At 44.6% G+C, this 27,637-nt stretch overlaps 1 protein-coding gene across 11 annotated transcripts in view; it reads left to right on the top strand.

The window, feature by feature from the left end:
* TANC2 (tetratricopeptide repeat, ankyrin repeat and coiled-coil containing 2) overlaps positions 1 to 27,637 on the top strand; it is an 806,911-nt gene that overhangs the window by 650,110 nt on the left and 129,164 nt on the right. For all 11 annotated transcript variants that reach the window (XM_059726841.1, XM_019500742.2, XM_059726842.1 and 8 more), the window contains 2 exons: positions 10,782 to 11,063; positions 12,782 to 12,915. In XM_059726841.1, coding sequence (XP_059582824.1) covers positions 10,782 to 11,063; positions 12,782 to 12,915 — 416 coding nt within the window. The remainder of the gene's footprint in view (positions 1 to 10,781; positions 11,064 to 12,781; positions 12,916 to 27,637) is intronic.

Consider the following 27,637-nt stretch of genomic DNA (forward strand, 5'->3'; position numbering starts at 1 on the left):
GGTCTGCCTGCACAGCCCCTGAGCCTCACGGAGCCCAGTGCTTCCCTCTGCAGCTGTAGGGTAGGAAACTAAAACTCCTTGGAGGTGTTTTACTTTGCAGCACCCCAAATCATTTGCTGCATCCCGAAGTCATTTAAGGCACATCACATTGCCGAAAGTGCTACAGCGGTTGGAATTAATGCGCAATACACTGCCAAATGTGCAAATAGCAGTGACATTAAAGCCGTGCAAAAGGCATTTAACCCACTTTAAACCTGCTTTAAAGTGTCGTCTACAAACCCCCAAAGAGTTTAAAAACAGGATGATCCAGTATAAAACAGGACCAATGGCCACACCCTAGTCAGGACTAATGCTGGATTCTCCCTTCCTAGGGGCTAAGATGGGAGTTACGCAAAGGGAGGATTTGGTCCTATGGATATCCATCAAATAGTACAGCCCTGCTTAAATAATACAGAACTACTTCAACAAATTATTTGCTTTTTAATGTCATTTGAAGACAAGAGAGTCTCTGTGCAATCAGTTTTCAGTGTAAATTTAAAAATAAAAATATTGTAATTGGGTCACTGAACATGCAAAGAGAATGGGAATGGCTGATAAAGTAACTGAGTGGGGATTCCCCAGCCTAGAATTAGACTCTGATGCAGCTACTCAGGGAATCTTATTATGGGCAAGGAAAACAGAAGGCCCAGGCTGCTCTTGCTATTATAGTACATGCTTAATTAAGTAAGAACATAACTCCCGGTGGCCAAAAACACTAGCTCATTTGTTACCAAGTGGTGATGATAATAAAAATGATAATATCCTTCCTCTAAAGGTCAGAAAAGCATTTTCCAAGAAAGCAAGATTCTGATAAATGGAGTCTCCCAGAACATCCAAAATCTGTCATCACACTTGTTGTTTGTAGGTAGATTTAATAACAAGTACACTCCTTTTTGTTCCAGTTGCACCAGAAACTCCATTTATATTATCATAAAGTATATTCTGGAAATGTAGTGACTGGCTAGGAGAAGAAGTTCTTTTTGATTCTCTTCTTACTAAGAGGAAGGAGTTGTGCAGAATCTGAAGCTGAATGGCACTTTCGTGATAGAGATCTTGAAATGCTAGAGTTCATTATCCTAAGGCAAGAAAGAAAGGAGAATTAGAAAGCGGAATTAAAATGTTGAACTTCAGACTTCAGTGCAACAATGGACTTTAGAATTAATTGAGGAGACAATATTAAGGGAACAAAAGCATGCTGTCCTGATGCAAAGAAAATATAGGAAGTATATCAAGTGGCTTGCTTCACTAAACTGTGAGCTCTACAATAACTTGAAACTTGAAAAAGAATATTGCCAAAAATGGAAACAGTAATATTACTAAGAATGAGGTGTATAGGGACAAAATTAGAATGACCAAGGCACAAATTGAGATAGCAAGGGGCAAAAAGGTGACATTTTATAAATGTTAGGAGTAAGTGGAAGACCAAATGTCGGTCCCTTACTGAACATGGCAGTGTGGAGAAGGCTGAAGCACCTAGTGCCTTTTTTTAAGTATTTGACAAAAAAGTCAACTGTCAGATGAGAAGCACAATTAGAAGCAGGATGGGTAGATAAGTTATTCAGCCAGGAGTATGGAAAGCACAAATTAGAGACTTTTACTAAGCTAAATATTTTCAAATTAGCAGGCCCTTCTAAAGTATTCAGATAATTACTTGAAAAAATTGCAGGGTCATTGGCTGTTTTCTTTGAATACTTCTGGAGGACATGTGACATCTCAGACTGGGAAAGGGCATAGTGCCTATTTTTTTTAAATAGTAAAAGGAAGAACTGGGGAATTACAGATGGATCAGTCTAACATTGGTAACTGGATAGGTAAAAGAGATGTCATCAACAATTGGTTGTGAAGCTTTTTGACACACTGTCACACAATTTTCATACATAAACTGCGGGAACTAAGTCCAAATCAGGGGTGGGTGTCAAACATGCTGCTCTCAAGCCAGATCCAGCTCACAGAGCCTTATCATCTGGCCCATGGTGCTGCCTGTAGGTCTTGGAGTGACCCACAGACAGCATGTAGGATGTGCTGGATGTCCCTGTGTGCTGCATGGGAGCACCTGTTCCAGCTTGTGTCCTGGAGCAGTGGAGTGGCTGCTACAAGCAGCATAGCCCCAGAGTGGCCACGTGCTGCTCTGGGGCCATGCAGGATGAGGCAACTGCTCTGGAGCTCCAGAGCTGTGCTGTACAGCCTGGCAGTGGCAGAGACACCAGGTCCATGCTGCACAGCCCAGCAGTGGCTCTGGGTGCAGGACTGGTCTATGGGTTTGGTGCAGTCCACAGACCAGCTGCCCCATCTAGGGCCAAATGAGTCTAGATCTAGATTGATTGTTCTCAGACTTTTTAGTCTCAATCCACCTCTTGGAAAAAGCCAGCCCTTATCTTTCACTCATATTTTGACCATGGAAAAAAAATTGAGCAATTCTTGTGGAAAGCGCACAAAAGATCAGAATGTTTTTGACACTGTGGATTTCTATTAGAAATATAGGGGTTTATCTTGTGAATCGTGTAGATGTTTGCACACCCAACAGTGCTAATATTGCATAGCACCCCACGACACCCTTGAAAGGATCTTGCATCACCCTAGTTGAGAGTCATTGATCTTGTTGAAACTGCTACAATGTGAGTACATAATTGGTTGGATAATTGTGCTCATAGAGCAGTTGTCAACAGCTCAATGACTGACTGGGAGGAAAAATATCAAAGACCATCCCCATGGGTCTGTTCTGGATCCAGTACTGTTCAATATTGTCATTACTGACTTGAAGGATGGAATTGATATGTACTTTATTAAATGGTTGATGACACCAAGATGGGTATGATAGCAGTGTCTTTAAAGAACAGGATTAGGACTCAAAATGACCCTGTTAAATTGGGAAAATGATCTAAAGTGAACAGAATGAAATTCAATAAGGACAACTTAATAGCATAGTGGGCTCTCTTAACAGGAGCATTACAAGTCATAGGAAGTAATTTTTCTGCTCAGTTCAGCACTGGCTGGGCTTCATCTGGAGTCCTCTTTATATACATAGAAAAGAAGAATCAAACACACACACAAAATAAGGAATGACTGAGTAGGCTATGTAGTATTATAGGAAAGGCCATAGTTATAGTGAATAGGAGTCAACAATGTAATATTGTTGGAAAAAAAGTTAATAGCATAGTGGGCTTTCTGACCTGAATTGTTATATACAAGTTCCAAGAAGTGATTTTTCCACTCAGTTCAGCACTGGTGAGGCTTCATCTGGATTTCTGTATGTAGTTTCACATATTAAATATAACATGGACAAATTGGAAAGATGGGAGGAGAGCAACAAAAATTATTAGAGGTCTAAAAGCATGACATATGAGAGAAGGTTTGAAGAACTGGGATTAATAAGGCTGGAGAAGAGAACAATGAGGAAGGATGTGATAACAGACTTTTTAAATCAGAAAAGGCTTGTTATAAATATAATGCTGTTTTCTGGGTCCTCCAGAAACAGGATAAGAAGGAATGGCAATAAATTGCAACAAGGGAGATTTAGGTTAGATATTAGGAAGAACTTGTTAAGTATGCATGTGGTTAACTACTGGAACCAATTACTTAGGGAGATTGTGAAATCTTCATCTTTAGAAGTTTTTAAGTGCAACTTAGACAAAAATTATTGTCTGGGATGGCTTGGACAGGGATAGTCCTGCCTAAAGAAAGCTAGGAAAGCTGATTTCAACCTAGGAAAGCTGATTTCAATGAACTCAGGGGATTAGTCAAGGACGCACTGCAGAGTAGGAGATTTGAAGAAATGGAAGCCCAAGAAGGGTGGCTGTGCCTTAAGGAAACGATCCTTCGGGCACAAAGCAAGACGATTCCCGAGCGAGGCAAAAGAGGGAAAGGGGCCAGGAGGCTTCCCTGGCTGACCAGAGAAATCCAGGGCAGCCTAAGGGACAAAAGGGGAGCACATAAAAAGTGGAAACAGGGAGAGATCACCAAAGACGAATATACCTCCTCTGCTCGTGCTTGTAGGGAGGCAGTTAGATGGGCCAAAGCTACCATGGAGCTGAGGATGGCAACCCAAGTAAAAGACAACAAGAAATTGTTTTTTAGATATATAGGGAGTAAAAGGAAGACCCAGAGAGGAATAGGACCCCTGCTAAATGGGCAGAAACAATTGGTGACGGACAGGGGGGACAAGGCTGAACTCCTCAATGAGTTCTTTGCCTCAGTGTTCCTAAGCGAGGGGCAGGACAAGTCTCTCACTGGGGTTGTAGAGAGGCAGCAGCAAGGTGCCAGACTACCATGCGTAGACCCTGAGATGGTGCAGAGTCACTTGGAAGAACTGGATGCCTTTAAGTCGGCAGGCCCGGATGAGCTCCATCTGAGGGTGCTGAAGGCACTGGCCGACATCATTGCAGAGCCACTGGCAGGAATATTTGAAAGCTCGTGGCGCATGGGCCAAGTCCCGGAGGACTGGAAAAGGGCCAACGTGGTCCCCATTTTCAAAAAGGGGAGGAAGGAGGACCCAGGCAACTATAGGGCAGTCAGTCTCACCTCCATCCTTGGCAAAGTCTTTGAAAAAATTATCAAGGCTCACATTTGTGAGAGCCCAGCAGGACAAATTATGCTGAGGGGAAACCAGCACGGGTTCATGGCAGGCAGATCGTGCCTGACCAATCTAGTTTATTTTTATGACCAGGTTACGAAACGCCTGGACACAGGAGGAGGGGTGGATGTCGTATACTTAGACTTCAGGAAGGCCTTCGATACGGTATCCCACCCCATACTGGTGAACAAGTTAAGAGGCTGTGACTTGAATGACTACACAGTCCGGTGGGTGGCGGATTGGCTGGAGGGTCGCACCCAGAGAGTCGTGGTGGATGGGTCAGCTTCGACCTGGAAGGGTGTGGGCAGTGGGGTCCCGCAGGGCTCGGTCCTTGGACCGATACTCTTTAATGTCTTCATCAGTGACTTGGACGAGGGAGTCAAATGTACTCTGTCCAAGTTTGCAGATGACACAAAGCTATGGGGAGAAGTGGACATGCCGGAGGGAAGGGAACAGCTGCAAGCAGATCTGGACAGGTTGGACAAGTGGGCAGAAAACAACAGGATGCAGTTCAACAAGGAGAAATGCAAAGTGCTGCACCTAGGGAGGAAAAATGTCCAGCACACCTACAGCCTAGGGAATGACCTGCCGGGTGGCACGGAAGTGGAAAGGGATCTTGGAGTCCTAGTGGACTCCAAGATTGAACGTGAGTCAGCAGTGTGACGAAGCCATCAGAAAAGCCAATGGCACTTTATCGTGCATCAGCAGATGCATGACAAATAGGTCCAAGGAGGTGATACTTCCCCTCTATCGGGCGCTGGTCAGACCGCAGTTGGAGTACTGCGTGCAATTCTGGGCGCCGCAATTCAAGAGGGATGCGGATAACCTGGAGAGGGTCCAGAGAAGGGCCACTCATATGGTTAAGGGCCTACAGACCAAGCCCTACGAGGAGAGACTAGAGAAACTGGATCTTTTCAGCCTCCGCAAGAGAAGGTTGAGAGGCGACCTTGTGGCTGCCTATAAGTTCATCACAGGGGCACAGAAGGGAATTGGTGAGTATTTATTCACCAAGGCGCCCCCGGGGGTTACAAGAAATAATGGCCACAAGCTAGCAGAGAGCAGATTTAGATTGAACATTAGGAAGAACTTCTTCACAGTTCAAGTGGCCAGGGTCTGGAACGAGCTCCCAAGGGAGGTGGTGCTCTCCCCTACCCTGGGGGTCTTCAAGAGGAGGTTAGATAAGCATCTAGCTGGGGTCATCTAGACCCAGCACTCTTTCCTGCTTATGCAGGGGGTCAGACTCGATGATCTATTGAGGTCCCTTCTGACCCTAACATCTATAAATCTATAAGCAGGGTACTAGGCTTGACAAGCTCTTGAGGTCCCTTCCACCCTCTTTATGATTTTGTGACAGTATAAAGTGATATCATATTGAAGTTCAAGATGTCATTAGCCCAATACAACATCACTGGAGGAATTCTCAGAGGCAGGATCAAGTTTACCGGGGTTTTTTAGCTTCATAGGCTGCATCCACATGAGTGAGCACTTGTCTGTTGGAGCGTCTCAAAGCAGTTTGAGACACCGCAGAAGGCATACCACAAACTAAAAAATATTCCCCACACTGCATACTGGGGAATCCCGGTATCAAAAGAAAACACGATGGAAAAAAGCAGCACAGGGCACACTCCTGGAACATGCCCAGAAGCAACTGGAGGCTGGGTTCTTCAAAGAGATGCTATAGCACCCAGCTAGAATGTCTTTATGCCTGCCACATGCCTTTGCTGCTCCAGGACGCTGCCTCAGTCAGGAATGATACTGGTCAAGGCATGGGTACATCAGGGACTGACTAAACTACAGTAAGGATTATCATAAAACACAGCAAATGCTGGTTTCTTTACCCTTATGCCCATCGCTGTCATACATTGCAGAAAGTTTCAACAGATACTTTTTGAATCAGTCGTAAGATTATTACTATTGCATTTCATTGCTGAAAAGTATATATTAATATGTTTTTCTTACAGCAAATGTCATACATGACTTCAGAAATTCTAACTGAAGAAGTATAGGGAAAACAGTCTTTGAGAGGACTGTATTTCTAGCTGTAATGTTAATATAAGTGGGTTTCCTTCCTTAAGTGGCCTCTACATATTCATACTCTTGGGATACCTGAACTGTATAGCTTAGATCAGCACTTCATAGCAGTACTCTTTGGAGTGTGCTTGTGTGCTGTGCTTCTCCTCACATAGCACCCAGTACTTAGCAGGTGAGACCATACAGGAAGTGGCAGGACTTGATGTACCAGCTGCATCAGTTCGGTACAGCCCTTTTCTTCCTATCTGTGCTATTTCAGAAATTGAACTTGCATTTTGCTAAATCATTTTGCTGTTTACAGTTGTGCGGGCCGCGTGCAAATCCGCGGCCCTTGTCACACTGCACGCAGGCTGTGGCCGGCAGCCCGGGCACGCCGGGTCGGAGAGGGCGGGCGCCGAGCTAGAATTAGGCACAGATGCGTAATGGTAGATTTTAAGATTGTTTACTTACACCGGGATGGTCGCGGTGCAGGCTGGAAAACTTGCTTGAGTTGCGGTTACAAACAAAAAGAACACGAACAATCATGTGGAGTTTGCTAGGCTCCACGCAAACAGAACTCCGGATGTCCTGGACAGGCGTGCCACCGAAATGGAAACTCGTAGATATGTCTTATAATTTTTCGTTCCAAGAAGGGAAGAGGTGGGCTGTGGATCAGGCCGCCATACTCCTCTGGATCTCACACAAGGTTTCTATTGCCCTGCCGTGTACCCAGAGTCCCCACAAGATCGATGTGGAGTCCTCCTCGGCTTGGGCGGAAACCGCTCAAGCCTCTTATACGGCTAGCAGGCCAATCACTAGCCGCCACGTGGGAATAATTTAGAACTAGCCAATAGCGGGGAACAAATTTGCATATGGGTGGCGGGAACTCCTTTGCACCGTGCATTTCTGTCGCAACTTGAGAAATGCACCCTGCAAAGACAGCTGCAAAGTGGCGGGAACTTTTCCCTTGCACGCGGGTTCTCTATGCAGCAAAACTCCACCATGCAACGAAGCTGTAATCCCATGGGGATAATTCTAGTGCCGAAGCACACACAAAATCATACCTTTGGGTCATGACAACAGTCAGCTGAAGTTCACATAAAAGCAAATTTCAAATTGTGTGGACTGGCTGAATGCCGTTTAATTCAGTGCGTTGTGCTCTCTTTGAAATTAAGAAAACAATTATATTTTAATATTATGCAATTCTTGTGACTTATCCTAAACCTATTCAGACAGAACCTATGACACTTCTGTATTAGCAAAAGTATGCTTTAGGTGGAATCCTGTTCTCCTGTGCTCATCTAAATGGCAGTTCTCCAGCTTTCCACCTTGGCCATTTTTGGCCTCTGCTTTACACTTCGGATATATAAGGCTGTGCACATAGTCTACACCTGCACATGGCTATGTACACATGCATCTTTCAAATAAAGTAAGGAGGCAGGAGAAGGTGGGCCTTCCTGTGTTTTAGCTGCAAATAGCTTTGTGGTTGGGGCACTTGGCAGGGAAGCTAAAGACCTTGGTTCTAGGTGCTTAGCATCCAGACAGGGTTTGAACCTGTGTTTTTCTCACTCCCTAGCATGGGGGTGGGCAATTATTTTGGTTGGAGGGCCAGCTTCAGAATTTGGGTGAGCTGTTGTAGGCTGGGGAGGAGGGGATGCTGGCCCAGCCTGGGGGGTGGGTGGCAGCAATAATTCATAATTATCTGAATAAGCAAAGATTTTTTGTCATTCCTCATAACTGGGGGGAGTGATCATTCGGCTTTAAAATATGGGGAAGTGTGTGTCAAGTCATCTTCTAGTGGCTTTTCTACAAAAGCTAACAATTAGTTACCACAAGTGGCAGAGGTCTGAACTGGGGCTCTAAATACCAAGGGTGAAAACACTGCGATTGCTGACCTCAGGAAGATGTTATGAGATTTTATGTAATACATACAATGAGCATGCATATTTAGAAATGATTGCATATTTAAAAACTAGAAATCTATACATAATTGAATAGGTATTATGTATTCCAGTCACTTGTCACTAGTTGTGTTGCTGATGTCATATATTGGCAAGTTGAAAGATTGAGAGAAATGTTTCACAGTGCTAGGGCAGGGACCAAGAGGAAGAAAGAGCACAGTAGCAGACCTGCTGATGGAGGGCAAAGTGCTCCTAGATATACCCATTTTCAGAAGGCTGTGAAAGGCAGCAGTGTATGTCCAGAAATGAATGACAATACTGATTTCTTCATGGAGGTTACCTTCAACTGACAGGTTATGTTGTTAATGACAAGTATGGTAGGTTGTTCTTGGAGTACTTACTGAAACTTTTAAACAGAGACAAAATGATGTAGACACATGACATTTAATGAAGCAAGTAGCAGCCTTCTTCCCTTCAGGAAAGTTGATGCAGCCAGGAGTGGCTTCACCAGTACTATTTTTCTCTGATTCCCAAGCAAGTTCATTTGTACTTCCTCTCTCTCTCCACTTCTAGGCCCTGGGTAGCTATTCATGAGATGTACCAACTCTGTATTAAGAATCTAGGCAGTGAACACAAATACTAAACTTAGTGACTGTGAAGATTGCATCAGCATACATCTTATCTACCCAAAGCTTGAAATCAAAAGCTAAAAGTTAGGGGGAAACGATTCTTATATTCCTTGCTAATTTTATATTGCACAAGACTTTCAGTTCCATCTCCAAAAGATAACAAAAAGTAATACATATCTTAGCTTTATCAAATTTGCACTCAAGCATAAAACTTGAATGGCAACCTCAGCAATTTTAGAGCAGATTCATTTCCAAAATGCTTGGAATGTATGACAGATGTGCTGATCTATTGATACATCGATATTGCAGGTTGATGTTGGAAGAGATACAGAGCTGGTAATTATTCTTTTCTGTTAATACAAAACATTAATGTTTGGGCTTGCAGTTCATTATTAGATTTTAAAATAGCGGTATTCTAACAAAAGCACATTGTTTTAGAGGTTTTATAGTTATAATTTTTCTCCTCCAAGCAGTGTTGTAAAGCTAGCCCATCTTTATAGGTATAAAGACACAAAATTGTATCGGTTACACATGCTAAACATTCTGAGAACAGGTTGTCTATAGTAAGATGTGGCCAACAAAGTGAAGGTATGGTGTGATTTAAAAATATCGTGCCAAACTGTTTCAGATAAAACATTTTCACACTGGAAAACACAGAGGAGTTAAAATCACCATTCTCTATAGCACAGGTTCCCAAGCTTTTTCTTATTGCATACCCCCTTCCAGATTTACCAGCTGCCCACATACCCCTACCAACATGCGTTTTCTATTTTAACCCCTTACATGCCAATTATTACAATGAATATTCAATCTGTCATTACAGAGTTTCTCTCACGTTCCCCCCCCCCCCCCCCCATTGATGTCTTGGGTACCCCCAAGGGCATGCGTACCACAATTTGGGAACCTCTGCTCTACAGGATTGTCCTTCACACACGTGAAAACACTTAGTTTTGGCTTGTCTGTTTGACATGCTCAGACAGAGGACTGAGCTCTCATTAGTACCTTTGCAGCTGTTTGTGTCATGTAAGTGCATTTTAAGATGTGTCTACATGGCTATTAAGGTAGTCCTCAATGAAGTTGAGCTACAGTGACTAAAAGCTACCCTTTTAGACAGGAACTTTTTTCAAGTGAATTTGACCTAGTTATTTTACTTATCTGCGTCTCAGTGCTGGCCCCAGCCTCCTCTACTGCCCCCAGAGTAATGTGCTGCACGCCAGAGTGTGGGCGGCATGGGCGTTCCCTGGGGACAAGTAGCTGCAGCACAAGGTGCACCACTGCTGCTTGTCCCTGGGGAACCAAATGTCCACACTCATCTGGACACAGCCTTTTTGTTTCCTGAAGGACTTATTCTATGTCAAACAATCAGCTACAACTCTGGAAAAATCTTTTTTTCTACCTTCTAAAAAACAAGGTGCTTGTTTTATTTGGGGGTGTGTTGTAAGCAAAAATGCACTGTTTTATTAATAACAAGCCTCTGAGAAAAAAAATGCAGGCCTGTTAATCGTCACTGAAAACTCTTTTCAGCATGAACACTGGCCTTCTAAGAGATTTTAATAAGTAATTTTGTAACCATGCCTTTACTCCCATTCATCTCTTAACTCTCTGTTCTTTCCTTGTGTCCCTTCTTTACAGTACGCTTTGCACCTTATAGACCTCCTGACATCTCTTTGAAGCCGCTGCTCTTTGAGGTGCCCAGTATCACGACAGAGTCGGTGTTCGTTGGCCGAGACTGGGTGTTCCACGAGATCGATGCGCAGTTGCAGAGTTCCAATGCCAGTGTAAACAGAGGCGTGGTCATTGTTGGGAACATTGGTTTCGGTAAAACAGCTATCATCTCCAGATTGGTTGCGCTGAGCTGCCATGGCACACGCATGAGACAGATTGCCTCTGATAGTCCACATGCCTCCCCAAAACGTAAGTATTAACGTGTTGAGAGCTCTCCAGATCCTCTTACGTTTATCCTTTATAGAAGGATCCTGCTGCCACCCTCACCTAATAGACCATTACAAACATTGTTGCCAAACATTTGATCATGATGGACATCCCCTGGCAATGAGATATTTGCTGTTCCTGTTCCAGGCCCCCCTAATCTCTTATTCCCCGTTTCCTTCCAATAGCACGTATCTCTGCTGCCCCTGTGGCCTATTCCTTCCCTTCCAAATGACCTGTCTCCATCTTTTATGGCATAGGAGCTCACAGAATGGTCATCACACTGCATCAGTCCTGACAACTGTATCTGCCCTACTTCTTGTCCACCAAGACAAATTGATTTACCCTCCTCTAGAATTCAGTGCCCTTGCAGGTAAAATCCAGCTTCAGTTTAAAATGACCCAATGACACTAAAATGATGGATGCTGGAATCAGTGAAGTTCAGATCCTAAGTACTTAAGGATCTGTCATTTTGCCTTACTGAAACTGTGGTTAAGCCTGTTGAACAAATGCTGTTTGCTAGACTAACCTGTTCTCATCCATGTATGATGAATAATGAAAGGCAGGACTTGGTTTTATGGTAACTGAAAGCCTGCAGCAAACCTGCATTAAGTTCCTTCCAGTCTGAAGAGACTGTGAGGGAGATTACAAAGGCTATTGTTTAGCTGTTCCTAAAAACTGTACACTCGGCAGAGGCCCAGAGGTAAAATATTTCACATTTCTCACTTGCAAATCACAGAGAATGGCTTCCTGGGCAATTTAATTAGCCACAGCCTTCACATATTACCCTAGCATTTCAATGAAGTAGCAGCAAACTGTAAAGAGTCTTGAGTTTTTAGTTCTGGATATTCAGCTCTAAGAGGGAATGCAAAATTTTGACTAGGGTTATTTGCCCAATAAGTGGGCCTGAGCTCCTAAAAATGGAAAATACCAGGTTTGTTTTGGAAACAATAAACCTTATGTCCATCTTTATTTTTGCATGTTCGGAAGGCAAACCCCTTTAATACGTTTATTATTAACTGAAGTATCAGTCAGGTGTCCCAGAGCATTATAACAAGCATATGATCAGTATTAGTGAGCTGGAACAAATAGCCCCAGTAACTGTTTGTTTTTGTCTCCACCAGGCTGGTAGAAAGGGTGAAGGAGGGTTCATGGGTTGAAAAACAATGCTGTAAATGTATTACTTGGTAAATAAACTTAAATATTAATTATTTCGGTAATGGATGCTATTCTTAATGGTTTCACTGACATAAAAACTGATCACTATTACCATTTTGACTTAAAGCTGAACTGAAGCATACATTAGAGAACTCAGGAAAATTCTCAAATTGTAAAGCCAACCTTGGCAGGACCTGCTGCTATTAGAGTACACTTATGAGCAAAGAGAGAGAGAACAGTGATTAAGTATTGCGAAATACAAAATCTTTTCTTTATTATTAAAAAAAAAAAAAATCAAAAACACCTAATTTAGATCTTTTTCTCTGAAGTCGTCCTGCAGCTGGTCCTGACACCATTTCTTCAGTACTGTTTTTTTTGTGGGTGACCCTGAATCACAGCTACACTCTCAATCCAGATCTTTGTCTGATATAGAAAACATGTTAACCAGCTTAAACGGATCCCAAACAGATACCTGCCACAGAGGTTGTACAATTTTGCCTTACAGCTGTCCTGTAGTAATGTGTTACCTTCTTTGTTTAATACAGACGTGGATGCAAACAGAGAGCTCCCCCTAACACAGCCACCATCTGCTCACTCCTCAATCACCAGTGGAAGCTGCCCTGGAACTCCTGAAATGCGTAGACGTCAAGAAGAGGCCATGCGGAGACTGGCCTCACAGGTATTAAAGGATTTTTGTGGTGCCCTTTTCTGTACACAGCGGGGTCTGTGAGTCAGTGTCCTGTCTCATCACTGCTGTTATCTGACAGTGTAGCTCAGAACGTGAATATTGACATTAAAGAGTGTGTGCATGCTAACCAGACAGCATACAGGGAAATCTTCCAAAATGGAAGCATCAGTTGACTTTACTATCCTAAGAAAAAGATTTATATTTAGAGTAAAATTCATATAATATCAACAGCTCTGAGGGTTCATCTTTCATAACATAATCAGCATCTTTAAGACTATATGTATGTCTTGATAAACAGCATTACTATTGTAAATTTTCTTTTTTGAATGGATGCAGTGTCACTGGGCAACTAGATGGGGAAGATGTGTGGGGCCGGGAAGATGTGTGGGGCCAAGAAGAGGGCAACAAGCCAGAAGTATGTGGCTAAGCAAGATGAATGTTGCCTTGGGGTCTGATTCTGATCCTGCTCTCCACAGTAGGGCTAGGGACAGACATTACACATATACTGGTTTAAGTGATCAAAAACTGTAACAGAACAGGCATTCACTGCACATAAACCAGTTTCAAAATGGCTGAAACCAGTTTGAGATAAACCTGGTTGAATGTAGTATCACACTTACCTAATTTGGCTCAAACTGGTTTATGCAATGTCTGTCCCAGACCCCTTCCTGGTTTAACTTAAACCAGACTCCCCCAGCATCCCAGCATGCTCTCTGGACTGGACTCGCTGCTTCAACCCAGCTGCGCTGGCCCAACCCCTCTGCTCCCCAGCCCGAGCAGGAGCAGGCAGGGGTGGAGGTCTGGCCAGAAAGGGATTTAATTCCCCCACCCCCTCTGCCACTGGCAGGAACCTGAGCTAGGTCTGCTGGGCACTCCTCCCTTGCTGCTGCAGCAGTGGGGCACCATGGCACCTGAGGCAGAGGGGGTCAGGGAGGAAAATTAGTTTCCCCTTTACCCCTCTAGCAGCCTGGTCTGCACACCATCACATTCGTGTTCACTCCCTGCAGGGGAATAAGCCCCCTACTGTCCCCTTCACCAGACGCCAGAGGGAGGAGTAATAAACCCTGTCCCTGGCCCCCCAAGGGGCCCTGCAGTTTGGCATCTGGGTGTGCCCCTACCTGGCCGCCGCAGAGAGAGGGGGCAGGGCCCTTGGTGGGAGCAGCAGCCCCTGTCATAATGTCTGGGAGCATGAGCCCCTTCCCAGCTGGGGGGGGGCTGCTGTGGGGCAGGCAAAACTGCAGCAGACTGCGTGTGGCAGCACTGGGGCCCAGATGGGGCCAGAGCCCCTCCCCCCCAGCACCGTGGTACAGGTGGGGACCAGCACACGCAGCCCTGACCCCATGCTAGCTCCAGGCTCACCCATCCGGGCTGAGCAGCAGTAATGCAGGAGAGAAACTGCTGCTAAGCGCAGGGCCAAAAGCAGCCTCTCCTCTTTCCCCTCCCACTGCCAGCACTTCCTGCTGCAGCCACCCAGAGCCGGCACCAGGCTGCCCTTTGTCTGCTCTTCACTGCCCACGGGGCAGCCTGGAAGTGGCGGTGATACAGCGGAGACATAGGGCAGCCCCGCACAGGCTCCAGGCAGCTACACCTGGAAGTGCCGGGAGCAGGAGAAGGAGGGGCCACTTTTGCCCCCATGCTGAGCAGCAGTTTCTCTCCCATGCTGCTGCTTCTCAGCCTGGAGTGAGCCTGGAGCTGGCTTGGGGTGCGTGGTGTCAGGGCTGCACGCACTGGTCCCCACCTGTACTGTGGGGCTGGGGCCAGCGGCAGCAGCAAAAGAGCTGCTGTGGCTGGGCTGCCTAGAAAGGCAGTCCCACCACGGAGCAGCCCCAGCCCAGCTGTGTGCCCAGGGAATGGTACCTCAGCCCGGTGGGACTGAGGGACTTGCTGTGGGCCAGACAAAGCCCCTCTGCAGGCTGGATCTCCCCAGCGAGCAGCATCTGAATGTGCCTCTGTCTGGCCACTGGAGCGCCTGGCAGACCCAGCTCGGATCCCTGCTAGTGGGACAGGGAGGGGGGGAATTTAAACCCCTCTCTGGCTAGTTCAGCCCAGACTGGCCACATCCCCCACAGCTTCCCTGCAGCTGAGGGCATGCTCTAGCACCCCCAGCTCCTGGCCTGAGCAACTGCAGGCATGTGCCTTTATGTCTGTTTTGCTACAAACCGGTTCAACCTAGGCAGGTTAAACTAACCTGCAAAGGTTGAATCAATTCAGGCTCCATCTTTTTTAATGTCTGTCCCTAGCCTACAGGCGAAACTTTCCTAATGTGGTTTATCTATTTTATCCAATAAATAGTAAATGCAAGGTGTAGTGGACCAGCTTGAAGAGGAGGGCTGGAGAGAGATTTGGACAATGCCGTTGTAGGCCCATTGTTTCTCAGCCTTATTTGGCTCAAGGCACCCCTCTGAAAATGCCAGCTTTTAGTCTTCACTCCTTTTTGGAAAAATAGTAGAACAATTCTTGTGTTGCAGAGAACTCAGGAAGACCACAACAGATCAGAACATTTTTAATATTATAGATCCCTATTTGATATCTCTGGGTTTATTTTGTGAATTATGTTTGCACACCTACCAGTGCTAATTATGCCTGCACACCTACCGGTGTCACGGCACCCTAGTTGAGAATCACTGGCCTAGGACATAAACCAGTGGTTAGTGCATCTTTCTGGGAAGTGAAAGAAACAAGTTCAAATTCCCAGTATGTGGAAGAGGCCCAGAACTCAGGTCTCTACTCCTTAGGCACTAAGCCATTGGTCCAGAAAACAGAAGACCCTCCATTGCTGTTGCTTTACTTAAGGCAGATACACATACAAGGATGTCCTGTTCTGCTACAGGTAGACATAAGATCCAAACTGTGCATAAATACCATAAAACTGCAACTACATAAATGCATGTAGAGCAGAAATAAGATTTTGCCCTAAATATCCAGAACTCGCTGGTGAAAGACTGTTTCTACTAGTGAAAAAGACACTGGCTGAACAGGTGTGGATATGCTGGTAGGGTGTGGATATGCTGCTTATGATACCCTTTTTATGGGAAACTCTGTGTAGATGGATAGTAACTGTCAAAAGTGATTTCCAAATTATTTGATGGTCTGACAGGGAAGGATTATATACAATGTTATTACTTATTGTAGGTGACTTGTAGATTGGATTATATTTTACCTTTAAGATACATCCCTACTTTTGATGAAATTGTAAGTGTGGCATAATGCTGCTGCTACAATTTTTCAAAAGGTGGCTTGCAGTTTGTTTTCCTATTGCCTGCTCCTACTCTGGAGAGTAAAAAGTTATTTTACTTGGCTTTTTGTACTAGGTACAATCTTGCCCTATACATTTGTTTTATAGGGCACCCAAATGGCAAGACAAAGGGTATATCATGAATTTCAACATAAATTCATTTTAAAACTTTAATAAATGCCCTCTGCTTCTACATGCAGCACTCAAAAAATGTGACTGCCAACTCGACATTGTTCAGCACATATTAGTCATTGTGCTCCTTGTGAATTGTACACAGCACACACTGACAAAATGACCAGAAGGAAAGAGTGTTATCTCTGCCTAAAATACTGCATTTATCTAAAGACTTTCCCCTCCCTGACATTCACAAATAATCCTGCTGGATATATATCTGAGAAATGGATACATTTTTTACTTCAATTTCCTTCTTCCCTTAAAAAAAAAAAAAGCCAAAGAGTATGACTATTTCACACAATGTGGTTCTTCCCAATTCACATCCATAGATTATGGGCTTTACTTTTGGCATTTCTGATCAAATAAGGAGGAAAGAAAAAGCAGTCATCTTTTAAAGCCAGAAATATGAATTGAAGAGGCCCATTTGGGAGTACTTTTAACCAGCTTCTAGCTGAAAAGAAAGCTGGCGTGCTATTTAACTGTAAAACAAGAAAAGAGCCATGGTACTACCTCTTACCATAAAATATGTGCATCTTTTAGTTTGATAATCTGGTAGTAAATCTTATCTTGAGTATTGAAGGCTAGGGACAGACATTCAGAAAGCCCGAGCCTGAATTGATTCAATCTTTGCAGGTTAGTCTAACCTGCAGAGTTTGAACCAATTTGCAAGTGGATAGACATTCACTTTTAATCAAGAAGTGCAGGCACATGCCTGCAGTGGCTCAGTTTAGAAGGGGGGGAGGCGGCACTAGAGTAAGCCCTCCCTTCCCTCCAATAGTGCTGAGCTGAGGGGCGGTGTGGCCGGGCCCTGGGAGGACACTCTGATTAGGGAGGGGTTTAAGCCCCAACCCTACCTGCACAGTCCCAGGCTGGGGTGTGCCTGGCAGGGGAAGCAGCCCTTGCCAGGCTTTTTCTGGCTCACTGCTCAAGGGGCGGAAGTGTTGCTAGATCTGGGCCCCCAACTAGCACTCTGGGGGTAGGGGGAAGGACTGCTTGTGTGGACTGCATGAATCTTTTGATGATACTGAGCTTTTCAGTCTCCTTCTCTCTGCTTCTTCATGCTGTCTGCAGCAAGGTGCAAGCAAGCCAGCAGCGAGCTGATTAACACAAAGTTTATCAGCCCATCAAGAAAATAAAAGCCTCTCATTAGTTCAAGCTCTTCTTAAACAGCTTTTTTCCAAGGAAGGAACAGAGGGACAATACCAGCTGATCTTTTGATTAGCTCCTGAAAGCCCTAAGTGGACACTGTTCTTTCTGCCTTTGTCCCAGTGAAACTGGAGACGCATACACACAGACACCTCTCAGCATTAGCTAGCTTGGGGGGTGGCATGACTGTGACCAGATGCTGGCTAGGGTCTGTGCTGTGGGAGAGGGGAGGGCAGGGTAATCCCTGCTTGAGCAGCAAGGGTTGGGGGCAGGGGGAGACCAGGCAGATGCTGCTCTGCCTGCAGTCTCCACCTCCGTCTCAGCCAGCCGGGAACACTGTGCCCCCGGCTAGGGAGGGGAGGAGCGGGTCCAGTCCTTCTCTCTGGAGCAGGCAGCCCAGCCCAGGCCTGAAAAGCATGCTGGGATGCTGGGGGACTCTGATTTAACTTAAACCAGGAAGGGGTCTGGGGCAGAAGTTGCATAAACTGCTTTGACCTAAATCAGTTAAGTCTGATACTACATTCAACCAGGTTTATCTTAAACCAGTTTCAGACATTTTAAAACTGGTTTATGTGCACTGAACTTATGTTCTGTTACAAGTTTAAACCAGTTTCTGATCACTTAAACCAGTTTATGTGCAACTTCTGTCCCTAGCCTAACTGTAAATATGAATTGATTAAAAAAAATAATTGTCATCACATTCCAAACACTAAGCCCTTTTAGAGGTTTAAAGCCAATACTCAGGTTCATTAGTTGACCTTAAAATTCTTAGTCGAATCTCTTTTAACACAACAACTTGCTTCATCAGAAGTTTGAAAAAGTACTTTAAGAGACAGTTATGGTGACAAGTCTAAGGAGAGGTGGCCTTGCTAGTGGTGATGGGGAGTGAAAAGGGTTGGGTTCTATTGCTTGCCCTGCTACCGACGTGTTGGTTCACCTCAGGCAGTTTTCTTCACTGCTCAGTGTGAAATGGGAATGAAGATAGTGATCTCCTGTATAAAGCATGTTGGTGTCTACTGATGGAAAGTGCTTGTTAAGAAATTACTTCAACTCAGAAAAGTATTTCTGTTGAGGACTGCATTTTATCACGTGAAAGTTGTGCAAAACACTAAGCACATTTTAAAATCCAGGCTCAAAGCTTTATTTTGTACCACCTACGGTCATTTAATTGAAAATGTCACCTTTGGGTTTCATAGGCGGTCATCTGTTTCTGTTGCCTATTCCTCATCTTAACCAGAATCCTCTTCATATTAGATCATAATTTCTGGAACTACAAACAGGATGTTACAGCAGAAAGTGGGTGGCAGAGAGCAAGCTGTAGGGAACAGCAAAGCAGTCTTGGGTCAGATTGAATCTTGTTGCCTAAACAGGTCCTGTTCTGGATCAGGGGTTTAAATGGGGAAAGTGGAGGGTCAACTGCCCCTGACTGGCCACTCTGGTGACAGGGAGTGGGTGGAGGGTTAGACCTTGCTGGAGGCTTCAGTTCAGACTTGCCCTTATATGGGTGGCAAGCCATGAGCTGGCAGGCTTGGGTGAGTGGCTGAGTGGGCCGGATGCAGGGGTATTGTAAAGAGTGAGTTCTGAAATAAACTGTATGGCAAGTTCCAAAAATAGTATGTTACAAAAAACACACAAGGCCTAAACACAGATTGAAGTTAGAAGTAGCTGTTCATTTGGAGTGGCAGTGTTTGTGCCACTTAGTTGAAGATTTTTTAAAGAAATAAAAAAGTAGATGAAGTTTAATAGCTCTAAGTATAAAAGTTCTACCTCCTTGCCAACAGAGAATGTTGTCACTGTGCTCCAGAAAAGTAAAGGGATTAGACAAATTCTTGGAGGATAGGTCCATTAATCTCGCTGTGTACTAAGGCAAGCAGGGCAGATCCACCTGTCTACCATACCACCCCTAAAAGGGTCTTACAGCAAGCACCCTGGTTGAGAACCTGCTCTAGATGCACCCTGTTCATACCTAAACCATCTGATGTTGTCACTGTCAGATACAGGATACTGCATTAATGGATCCAGTATGGCACTGCTTATCTTCTTATTATATTCTTAATAAAGAAAATAAGCTCCCCATTATGGAAGCTTGTGAATAAAACAGAAAAATGTTTAAGTAACTGTTGATATGGGCTGCAGAAATCAGATGTGAAACATGCCATCACATTCACCTCCTCCTTCCTAAATCTCACTCCAAGGTCATGAATTGTGAGTTTATAAAAACAGAAGCAAAAGATAAATGCCTGCTACCTCTCTCTTTGGACTTTTCAGTATTGCACTATCTCCTCTATGACTGTTATTAAGACAGTGAGCTCTTTGGGATGGAGTTGCTTTTACCTTTGGCCTTGCACAAGTGCTGAGAACATTGTAAAAGCTAAACAAGCAATTAAAATTAAAAAGTGCCTATTGGGAACTCCAAGAGAACCCATCTTTTAAGTTTCATGCCATGCCATTCAAAAGCAGCTTTTTGCTGTATTCTGAGGGAACAGTTTGAAATCTGTTGTGTTTTCTAGCTCACTAACCATCAAGGGCTGACAGTCTTCCATCAGCCCAGTGAGATCACCCTGCCTGACAAGAGGCAGGATCACCAGGGGAAGGGCGAACCAGCATCCACCATTACCACTGATCTTGTGAGGGAACATCTTAAGAGGCTGGACATCCACAAATCAGCCGGCCTGGATGGAATGCACCCAAAAGTGCTAAAGGAACTAGCTGACATTATAGCACAGCCTATGGCGAGGATATTTGAGAACTCATGGCGCTAGGGCGAGGTGTCTGACGATTGGAAGAGGGCCAATGTGGTGCCTATCTTCAAGAAGGGGAGAAGGGAAGATCCAGGAAAAAATCCCTGGAAAGATCCTGGAAAAAATTAAGGAAACCATTACCAACATCCTAGCAGAAGGTAATATTCTGAGAGAGAGCCAACACAGCTTCATGGTGGGTAGATCTTGTCTGACCAACCTGATTTCCTTGTATGACCAGGTGACGCATGACCTGGACAAAGGAGAAGAGGTAGATATAATATTCTTGCACTTCAAGAAAGCCTTTTACCTGGTGTCCCACGATGTCCTCATGGAAAAATTGAGGAATTGCAGCCTAGACAATTTCACGGTCCGATGGCTGCGTGTGGCGAAGCACAGTTGGGGTACTTGCCACGTGACTTGGACTGCAGCTGACTAGGGAAGAGCTAACAGGGAAGGCAGCTGGAAAATACCCCAAGGGTCATTTTTAAGCGGGGAGGGGTGTGGCGGAGCACCAGTGACATGCTCGTCACTCTAAGGCTATTACAGGCTCCATGGGAGTTTGCTTGCAGAGCAACAGGGAAAGCCTCTTCAGGAGCCAGTTTAAGGGGGAAGGTGGGTGGCAGAACACATCGCATGTCTGCCACTTTAAGAGCTGGGGCAGGTGTTGCCCCAGCTCTGATGAGCAGTCATTTTGGATCCAGGCCAGCAGAGCTGGAGGCAGCAGTCTGCTGCCTGACGCTGTCGAAGTAACATCTCCTGGTGGAGCCGCTGTTCCTACAACAACTACAAGGTAAGGGCAAGAGGTTATGGGGATGGCTAGGAGGCTCTTAGTCCTGGGCATGACCTAAAACTGCACCCTGCCAGGGAAGGGTGGCCTGGTGGAGCTCCTAGTGGCATGGGAGCCCCCAAGAAATGCCAGGCCAGTTACCTCCCTGGTGAAAGGTGAGGAGGGGCGCCTTAACCTAAGCCCCCACCTTTGGGTGGGTTATTTGTCATCAGAGGCAGCAGAGGGCCAGGCATGCCCTGGTGTGGCACCTGAGCCCATGTGGGGTGTAAGACCCCGGGGAGTGGATAGTGGGGCCAGGCACAGCTGCAGCCACCTGAGCCCATGTGGGGTGCAAGACCCTGGGGAGTAAGGCGGGTGGGCCAGGCATGCCAATGAGTGGCATCTGAGCCTACGGAGCAATGTTTGACCCCAGGCCCCAGTGTAGGGGGCACAGTACGTGCCTCAGTGGAGGCGGAGTTACAGAGTGGGGGTGCAAAAGGGTACCTAACAGCCTGCACCAGAGTGGCAGTTAAGAGGCCCTAGAGAGAGGGGTGAGTAGAGAGTGGAGTAATAAGGCCCTGCGAACGCGGGGGCTTGAGATGAGACCCGATGAGGAGGGGGTGTGAAGTGGGCCCCGGTGAGCAGGGGGCTTGACAGTGCAAACCGCCCAGGGCTCGCTTGGATGAAGGCAGCAGGAGATGCCCGAGAGGCCGTGTGCTTGCTGGCTGAGGAGTGCAGGGAAGCAAGCCCAAGGACCCTCTGGGTGAGGGTAGAATGAGTGTGGCCCCAGGGAAAGGAGGAGCAGTATGAGTGTGGCCACACAAAGGGGGAATAAGAGAGAGCCTGCGTGAGACACAGTGGAAAGAGAGAGGCCTCAGTGAGAGGGAGGTGGTATGAATGGGGCCCGGAATAGGGCTGAAAGCAAGAGGCCTAACACTGTGATGAGTTGGGCCTGGCCTCAGGCCGGAGCCAAACACAGCTGTCAGGAACATCTGCAAGGCTTGGGATGCAGTACAGGGGTGGTTGGAGCTGCATACATAGACCCAGAACAGGTCTTTCAAAGGGCAGCCTCCTGCCTAATTAAGACCATAATTATCTAACAACAAGACATGGCAGGTAAGAGAGGCAGGCGGTGTGCCTAGAGGAAGGTGGGAGACTAGCACTGTGGCTGGTCAGGGAGTTCCCACCTTTGCCAAACTGGGGAACTGGCTCTATGGACAGACCTAGAGAGTGATAATTGATGGAACCAAATCGACTTGGTGCACTGTAACCAATGGCATTCCCCAGGGCTCCATTCTCAGACCTGTACCCTTCAGTGTGTTTATAAATGATTTGGACTCGGGTGTTATAAAAAGACTGGCTAAGTTTGCTGATGACACCAAACTATGGGCAAGTGCAGCCACCCCAGAGGACAGGCTGGCAATCCAGGCTGACCTCAACAGGCTTACAAGGTGGGCAGATCAAAACCTAATGGCATTCAACACTGAGAAATGCAAGGTGTTCCACCTTGGGAGAAAGAACTCACACCACACTTATAGGCTCAGCAGTGCTACACTAGCTAGCACCTCATCTGAAAGAGACTTGGGAATCATGATTGGCCACAGGATGAACATGAGCCACCAATGTGACACCATAGCTGGCAAATCAAACAAAACTCTGGCTTGCATCTTCTGATGCATCTCAAATAAGACCTGGGAAGTCATCCTCCCACTTTATTCGGCCTTGGTGAGACCACAGCTAGAATACTGTGTCCACTTCTGGGCTCTGCAATTCAGAAAGGATTTGGAGAAGCTTGAGAGAGTCCAGAGGAGACCTGTGTGCATGATTAGCGGTCAAGAGAACAGGCCTTATGCAGAGAGGCTGAGAGGCATGGGACTCTTCAGCCTGGAAAAGTGTAGGCTATGGGGTGACTTGGTGGCAGCCTATAAGTATATAAGGGGTGTGCACTGGGAACTGGGAGAATGCCTGTTCACCAGGGCACCCCAAGGGAAAACTAGATCCAATGGTCACAAAATCTTGGAAAGCCATTTTAGGCTAGACATAAGGTAAAACTTTACTGTCTGAGTCCCCGGGACCTGGAATAGACTCCACCCAGAGGTGGTACAGGCACCTACTCTGGATTCCTTTAAGAAACACTTGGATGCCTATCTTGCTGGGATCATTTGGCCCCTGCTGACTGCCTGCCCTTTGGGCATGGGGCTGGACCTGATGATCTTGCAAGGTCCCTTCCAGCCCTAATGTCTATGAAATCTATGAAAGTGGCTAGTGAAGAAGAAAACTGCCTAGAAATACACCAATTTAGACAACCAGCAAGCAGATATATTTTTTCCCATGGAAAGCTGCACAAGAAAATGAGCTGTTGCTGTCGGAGAGTGCTTCCTACTCCTCAGGACTCTCACAGGTCATTTGAAATTATCTTCACTAATAAGAAAATCATTATCAAAAACACAAATTATCAGAAATGATGGGCAGAATCCTGTTCCCGTTGAATTCTGGCAGAACTCCCATTGAAGTCTCTTGTTTCTGACTATAACATCATAATGTCAAGACTGCAACAGGAATAACTGCCATGGAGAGAAAGGCTATAGATTTTTTTAGGCAGATAAGGTTCTTTGGCTAAATGTGATTTATTTTATTAGACCAACTAAATGTTGGAAAAATTGTTCTTTGCAAGCTTTCAGGCACAAACATCCTTCTTCAGGCATAGGGAGAGTCTGCTGTTGCTTTGTGTTGGATGGAATAGAAACCAATGTGCAAAATGCAGGTCTATCAAAATGCAAATGTGTAGCAGTGAGGAACAGAGGCCACGGGAGACGATAGGTGTGAGAGTGGGGGAAAAGGGGCGAATGTCGACCTGGTAATGGAATGTAGCTGGTAAAATGAAGAGAGGTTACCTGAGGTTATCAGGTGTCAGACAGGTTATAATGTGCGTAAATCCAATGTCTATATTTGGTGCATGATTTGTTTGTATCCAGTGAAGTGAAGTTTGGAGGCTTGTCTATGAAAGGTGTTTTGTAAATTCCCTTTGACGGATTAGAACTGTGAGATTGGAGAGAGAGTGGTTGTCTTGTAAGAAGTGTGCACCCACAAGTAATTGGATATTTTTGTCTTTGATAGATTTTTGGTGTGTGTTCATTCTCGTATGCAGTTGTTGTTCAGTTTCTTTTACATATTTTCCAACAGGGCATTTAGTGCACTGGATGTGATATATTACATTTCTGGAGGTGCAGGTGTAAGATCCAGGAATGGTGATGGTTCTGTTTTGGGGTGTAGTTATTGTGGGAGTAATGGAGATATGTTGGTAGACTTTACATTTCTTGTCCCGGCATGGTCAGGATCCATTTGGTGTGTTTTGGGCCATAGGCAATTTGCTTCTGGTGATGAGATTGGTGAGGTTCAGTGGTTGTTTAAAGGCTAGGATGGGTAGTTCTGTGAAGATCTCTTTAAGAATTGGGTCTTCTAGTACGGGTTGCAATTGTTTGAGGATTTTCCGTATAGGTTCCAGGGAGCGATGGTATGTTTTAACTAATGGTATGTGATTCATGAGGATTTTATTTTTGTACTGCAGCAATTCTTCACGTGGTATCTGGGTGGCACTTTAAAAAATGCAGTTTATCTCTCTTGAGGAGTGTCCTTGTTGAGTGAAAGCCCTTGTGCGACTGGTGAAGTGATGATCACAGATGTTCTCCTCAGTGCAAATTTGATGGTATCAGAAGGCTTGGCTGTATATTACAGCTTTCTTGGTGTGTTTAGGGTGACTGCTGGTTCTGTGCAGATATGTATGTTGGTCTGTGTGTTTCTTGTATATGGTGGTTTGTATTTTACCATTGATCATAGTGTCTAAAAAGGAAATTATGGTGCTGGAGTATTCAAGAGAGAGTCTGATGGAGGGGTGATGATTATTGAATTGTGATGGAAATTAATCAGAGCTTTTTTAGGGATTCCACTGCTTCCTGGAAATAGTCTTTGTTTCAAAACTTTGTTTTTTCTTAATTAAAAATGCATTAAAATATCAGGATATCAAGTTATTCATGTGGCTCTGAAAAACCCTACTGTGTTTCTGTCTTTTCAAACTTCTCTTTGAAACAGGCTCACTGAATTTTCTGATGCCTTTGCAGGTAAAAAGAGAACTGTTCTCTCCATAGTGTTCTGTCTTCATGTTCCTCCATATTCTTTGTTTCCAAATATCCCCTCTTCCTCCTTTCTCCTGATGGCCTCCTCCTCTCTCTCTTTTTTTCTGTTCCTCCTAAAGCTCTCTCTTGCCTTCCTGTTGAAAAGTCCTTCCACCCCACATTCTCCTGACAGTATAGGGGGCTTTCTTTCCTGAGGGCAATGCAGCTTTGTTCCCACTGATAACAATGAGAAGCCACGACTAGTTTTGTGAAGGGCGTCTTAAGCTTCTTTGTGCATAAGCTGAAAAGAAATGACAACCCTCTCAGCTGAAGGCAGCCTGTGTCTTCAGTCGCACTTACAGCAATTGAAGGTGACAGTTACTTTCAAAGAGGTTAATTCCTGGTGAGTTTCTATGTATGAGATGTAAATACCAGTCTCTGATAAAGCATAAACTTTCGGTTATGAAAAGTAATTGCCAAATGGCCCTTAGTCCTAAAAGTGTGTTAATAGAAACTACTCCTGACATCAGATATATTCACAAGTCAGTTCACTGCAAATTTGTTGTGGATAGACAACGGTTAGAATAATTAAATTTGACCAGGATGTATAGCTTCACACTTCATGTGATACATGTTGCAAGTAAGGCTTTTTTTGTATTGACATTGATGGGTGTTGTGCATCTAAATCTCCTATTAGGTTAAAATATCCTTTTTAACATTTTTAAAATTAAAATAATATTTTTTTAAATAATCTCTTAGCAATTAAGAAAAAAGGGAGTTGACAGCTGTGGACAAATTTGAGACAGACTAATTTGAGATACTTCTTTAAAAAATTATGGACAGGAAATGAATCATTACACAGAAGATTCAGATAGAAAAACTAAAACTATGTAAAAGTTTACACTGAATGGTCCCCTCACTCAGAGAAAAACAGGAATCTACATCCCATTTTAAAACCCACTTTAGAAGGCAACCGTGGGTGCGTCTACACGTTCATTAATGCTCCTTAGATACTGCGCATTTAGTTTAGTACTTGCTTAATAAAGTACTAACTAAATGCACAGTAAATAGAGTTACTGCACAGTAATGCCGGCGCATGGTTATTTTGATGTTTAGTGTGCATTAATCTAATAGCACTGTGCAGTAGGCTATTAGCGTGGTTTTTAACCGCCATGCTACTGCACAGTGTTATTAGGCTTATGTGCAGTAAGCGTCTCATGTAGACCTCCCCCACAACTAGCCCATTAGACATTCTTTTTGATATTGTGTGAATATGTAGGTTGATATCATTTAAGAGTCACCAAGGCAGAGAGCTCCCAGATCCAAGGCTGAGGTGTGTTAGTAGAGAAACATGCTCTCCTTACTGGAGAATATGAAAGAGCCACTACCCTTGAATCTGTTTTATAAAACTAAACCTTCCCTGGATGCTAATAGTCTCCCTTTGCATAGAATCTGAATGTTTTGATGAAGAACTGTTGTTCAGCTCTAATTATAATAACTGTATTTAGTCATTTCATTACAGAATTATGAACTGATCTTGCCAGTGTCGGTCTTGGGTTTAATGGAAAAGAAATATTTGCTGAAATTATCAGATATTTTTTACTAATTTGTGGCTAAGGATAATTGTTTTGCTCTTGCTAGTCAGTGCCACTGCAGTGAAAATGGAAGATATAATTAGAGAAAAATAGTTCAGAAACGTAGCTTACATATCAGGATTCAACTTAGCAGCATTTATTTTGCAAATGTCATTTCAGGTAAACGATGTGGGCTTAAAAAAAAATATATATATATATATATATTTGTAAAAATAAGATTTTTGAAGGATGACCTTCCCAAAGTTATTTCAGGTGCTACCTACAGAAAACAAGCCACCTGCCAATTTTGCAGCACTGTTAAGGTTTTATATAGTGGGCCAGATCTCTCAAATGGTTGAAGTTGACATAGATTCATGGACTGCAACTGAATTAACCCAGCTTGCCCTGTCTGGGGATCTGGTCCAGTATTTCTCAATATTTAGTGTGATGTCACTGTTGAATCTGTCTGTTTAGTTTTTATATAGCAACTGTCACCATACTATCCATGTGTCAGTTTTAGCATGCAAAATGTAGACTTTGCACTCATAGAACCAGTGTTGAGTGGAAGGACAAAAAAGACAGGGATATGTTGTAAATATAAAAAGTAACCATCTTCCATCTAAAATCCTGTAAAGAGTACATGAAGGTGACCAATAAAAATCCAGGTGCACCAGTCATATGACAAAGTAACCCTTCATACCATCTATTTTTAAGAGCAAGAAGACATCTGTGTGTAATGCTTTTGAGTTGAGGTCTAATGAGCACTAAACCATGACAGGGGATAGAATCCAGTTTGATAAGCTCACGGCCGCACCTTTTACTGGTCTGAGGCAGTCAACTCATTCAGCCTCTCCATGCTGAGGTATCGTTGTTTTCTTTGTGTTGTTGAGAGTTTTTCTGCCCCTCTCGTGTGTGTTGTTCCTTTTATTAAAACATAGGCCTGGAAAAGACCAGCCCCAATGAAC

This window comes from Alligator mississippiensis, chromosome 4 (assembly GCF_030867095.1).
Source record: "Alligator mississippiensis isolate rAllMis1 chromosome 4, rAllMis1, whole genome shotgun sequence".
Lineage (NCBI taxonomy): Eukaryota > Metazoa > Chordata > Crocodylia > Alligatoridae > Alligator > Alligator mississippiensis.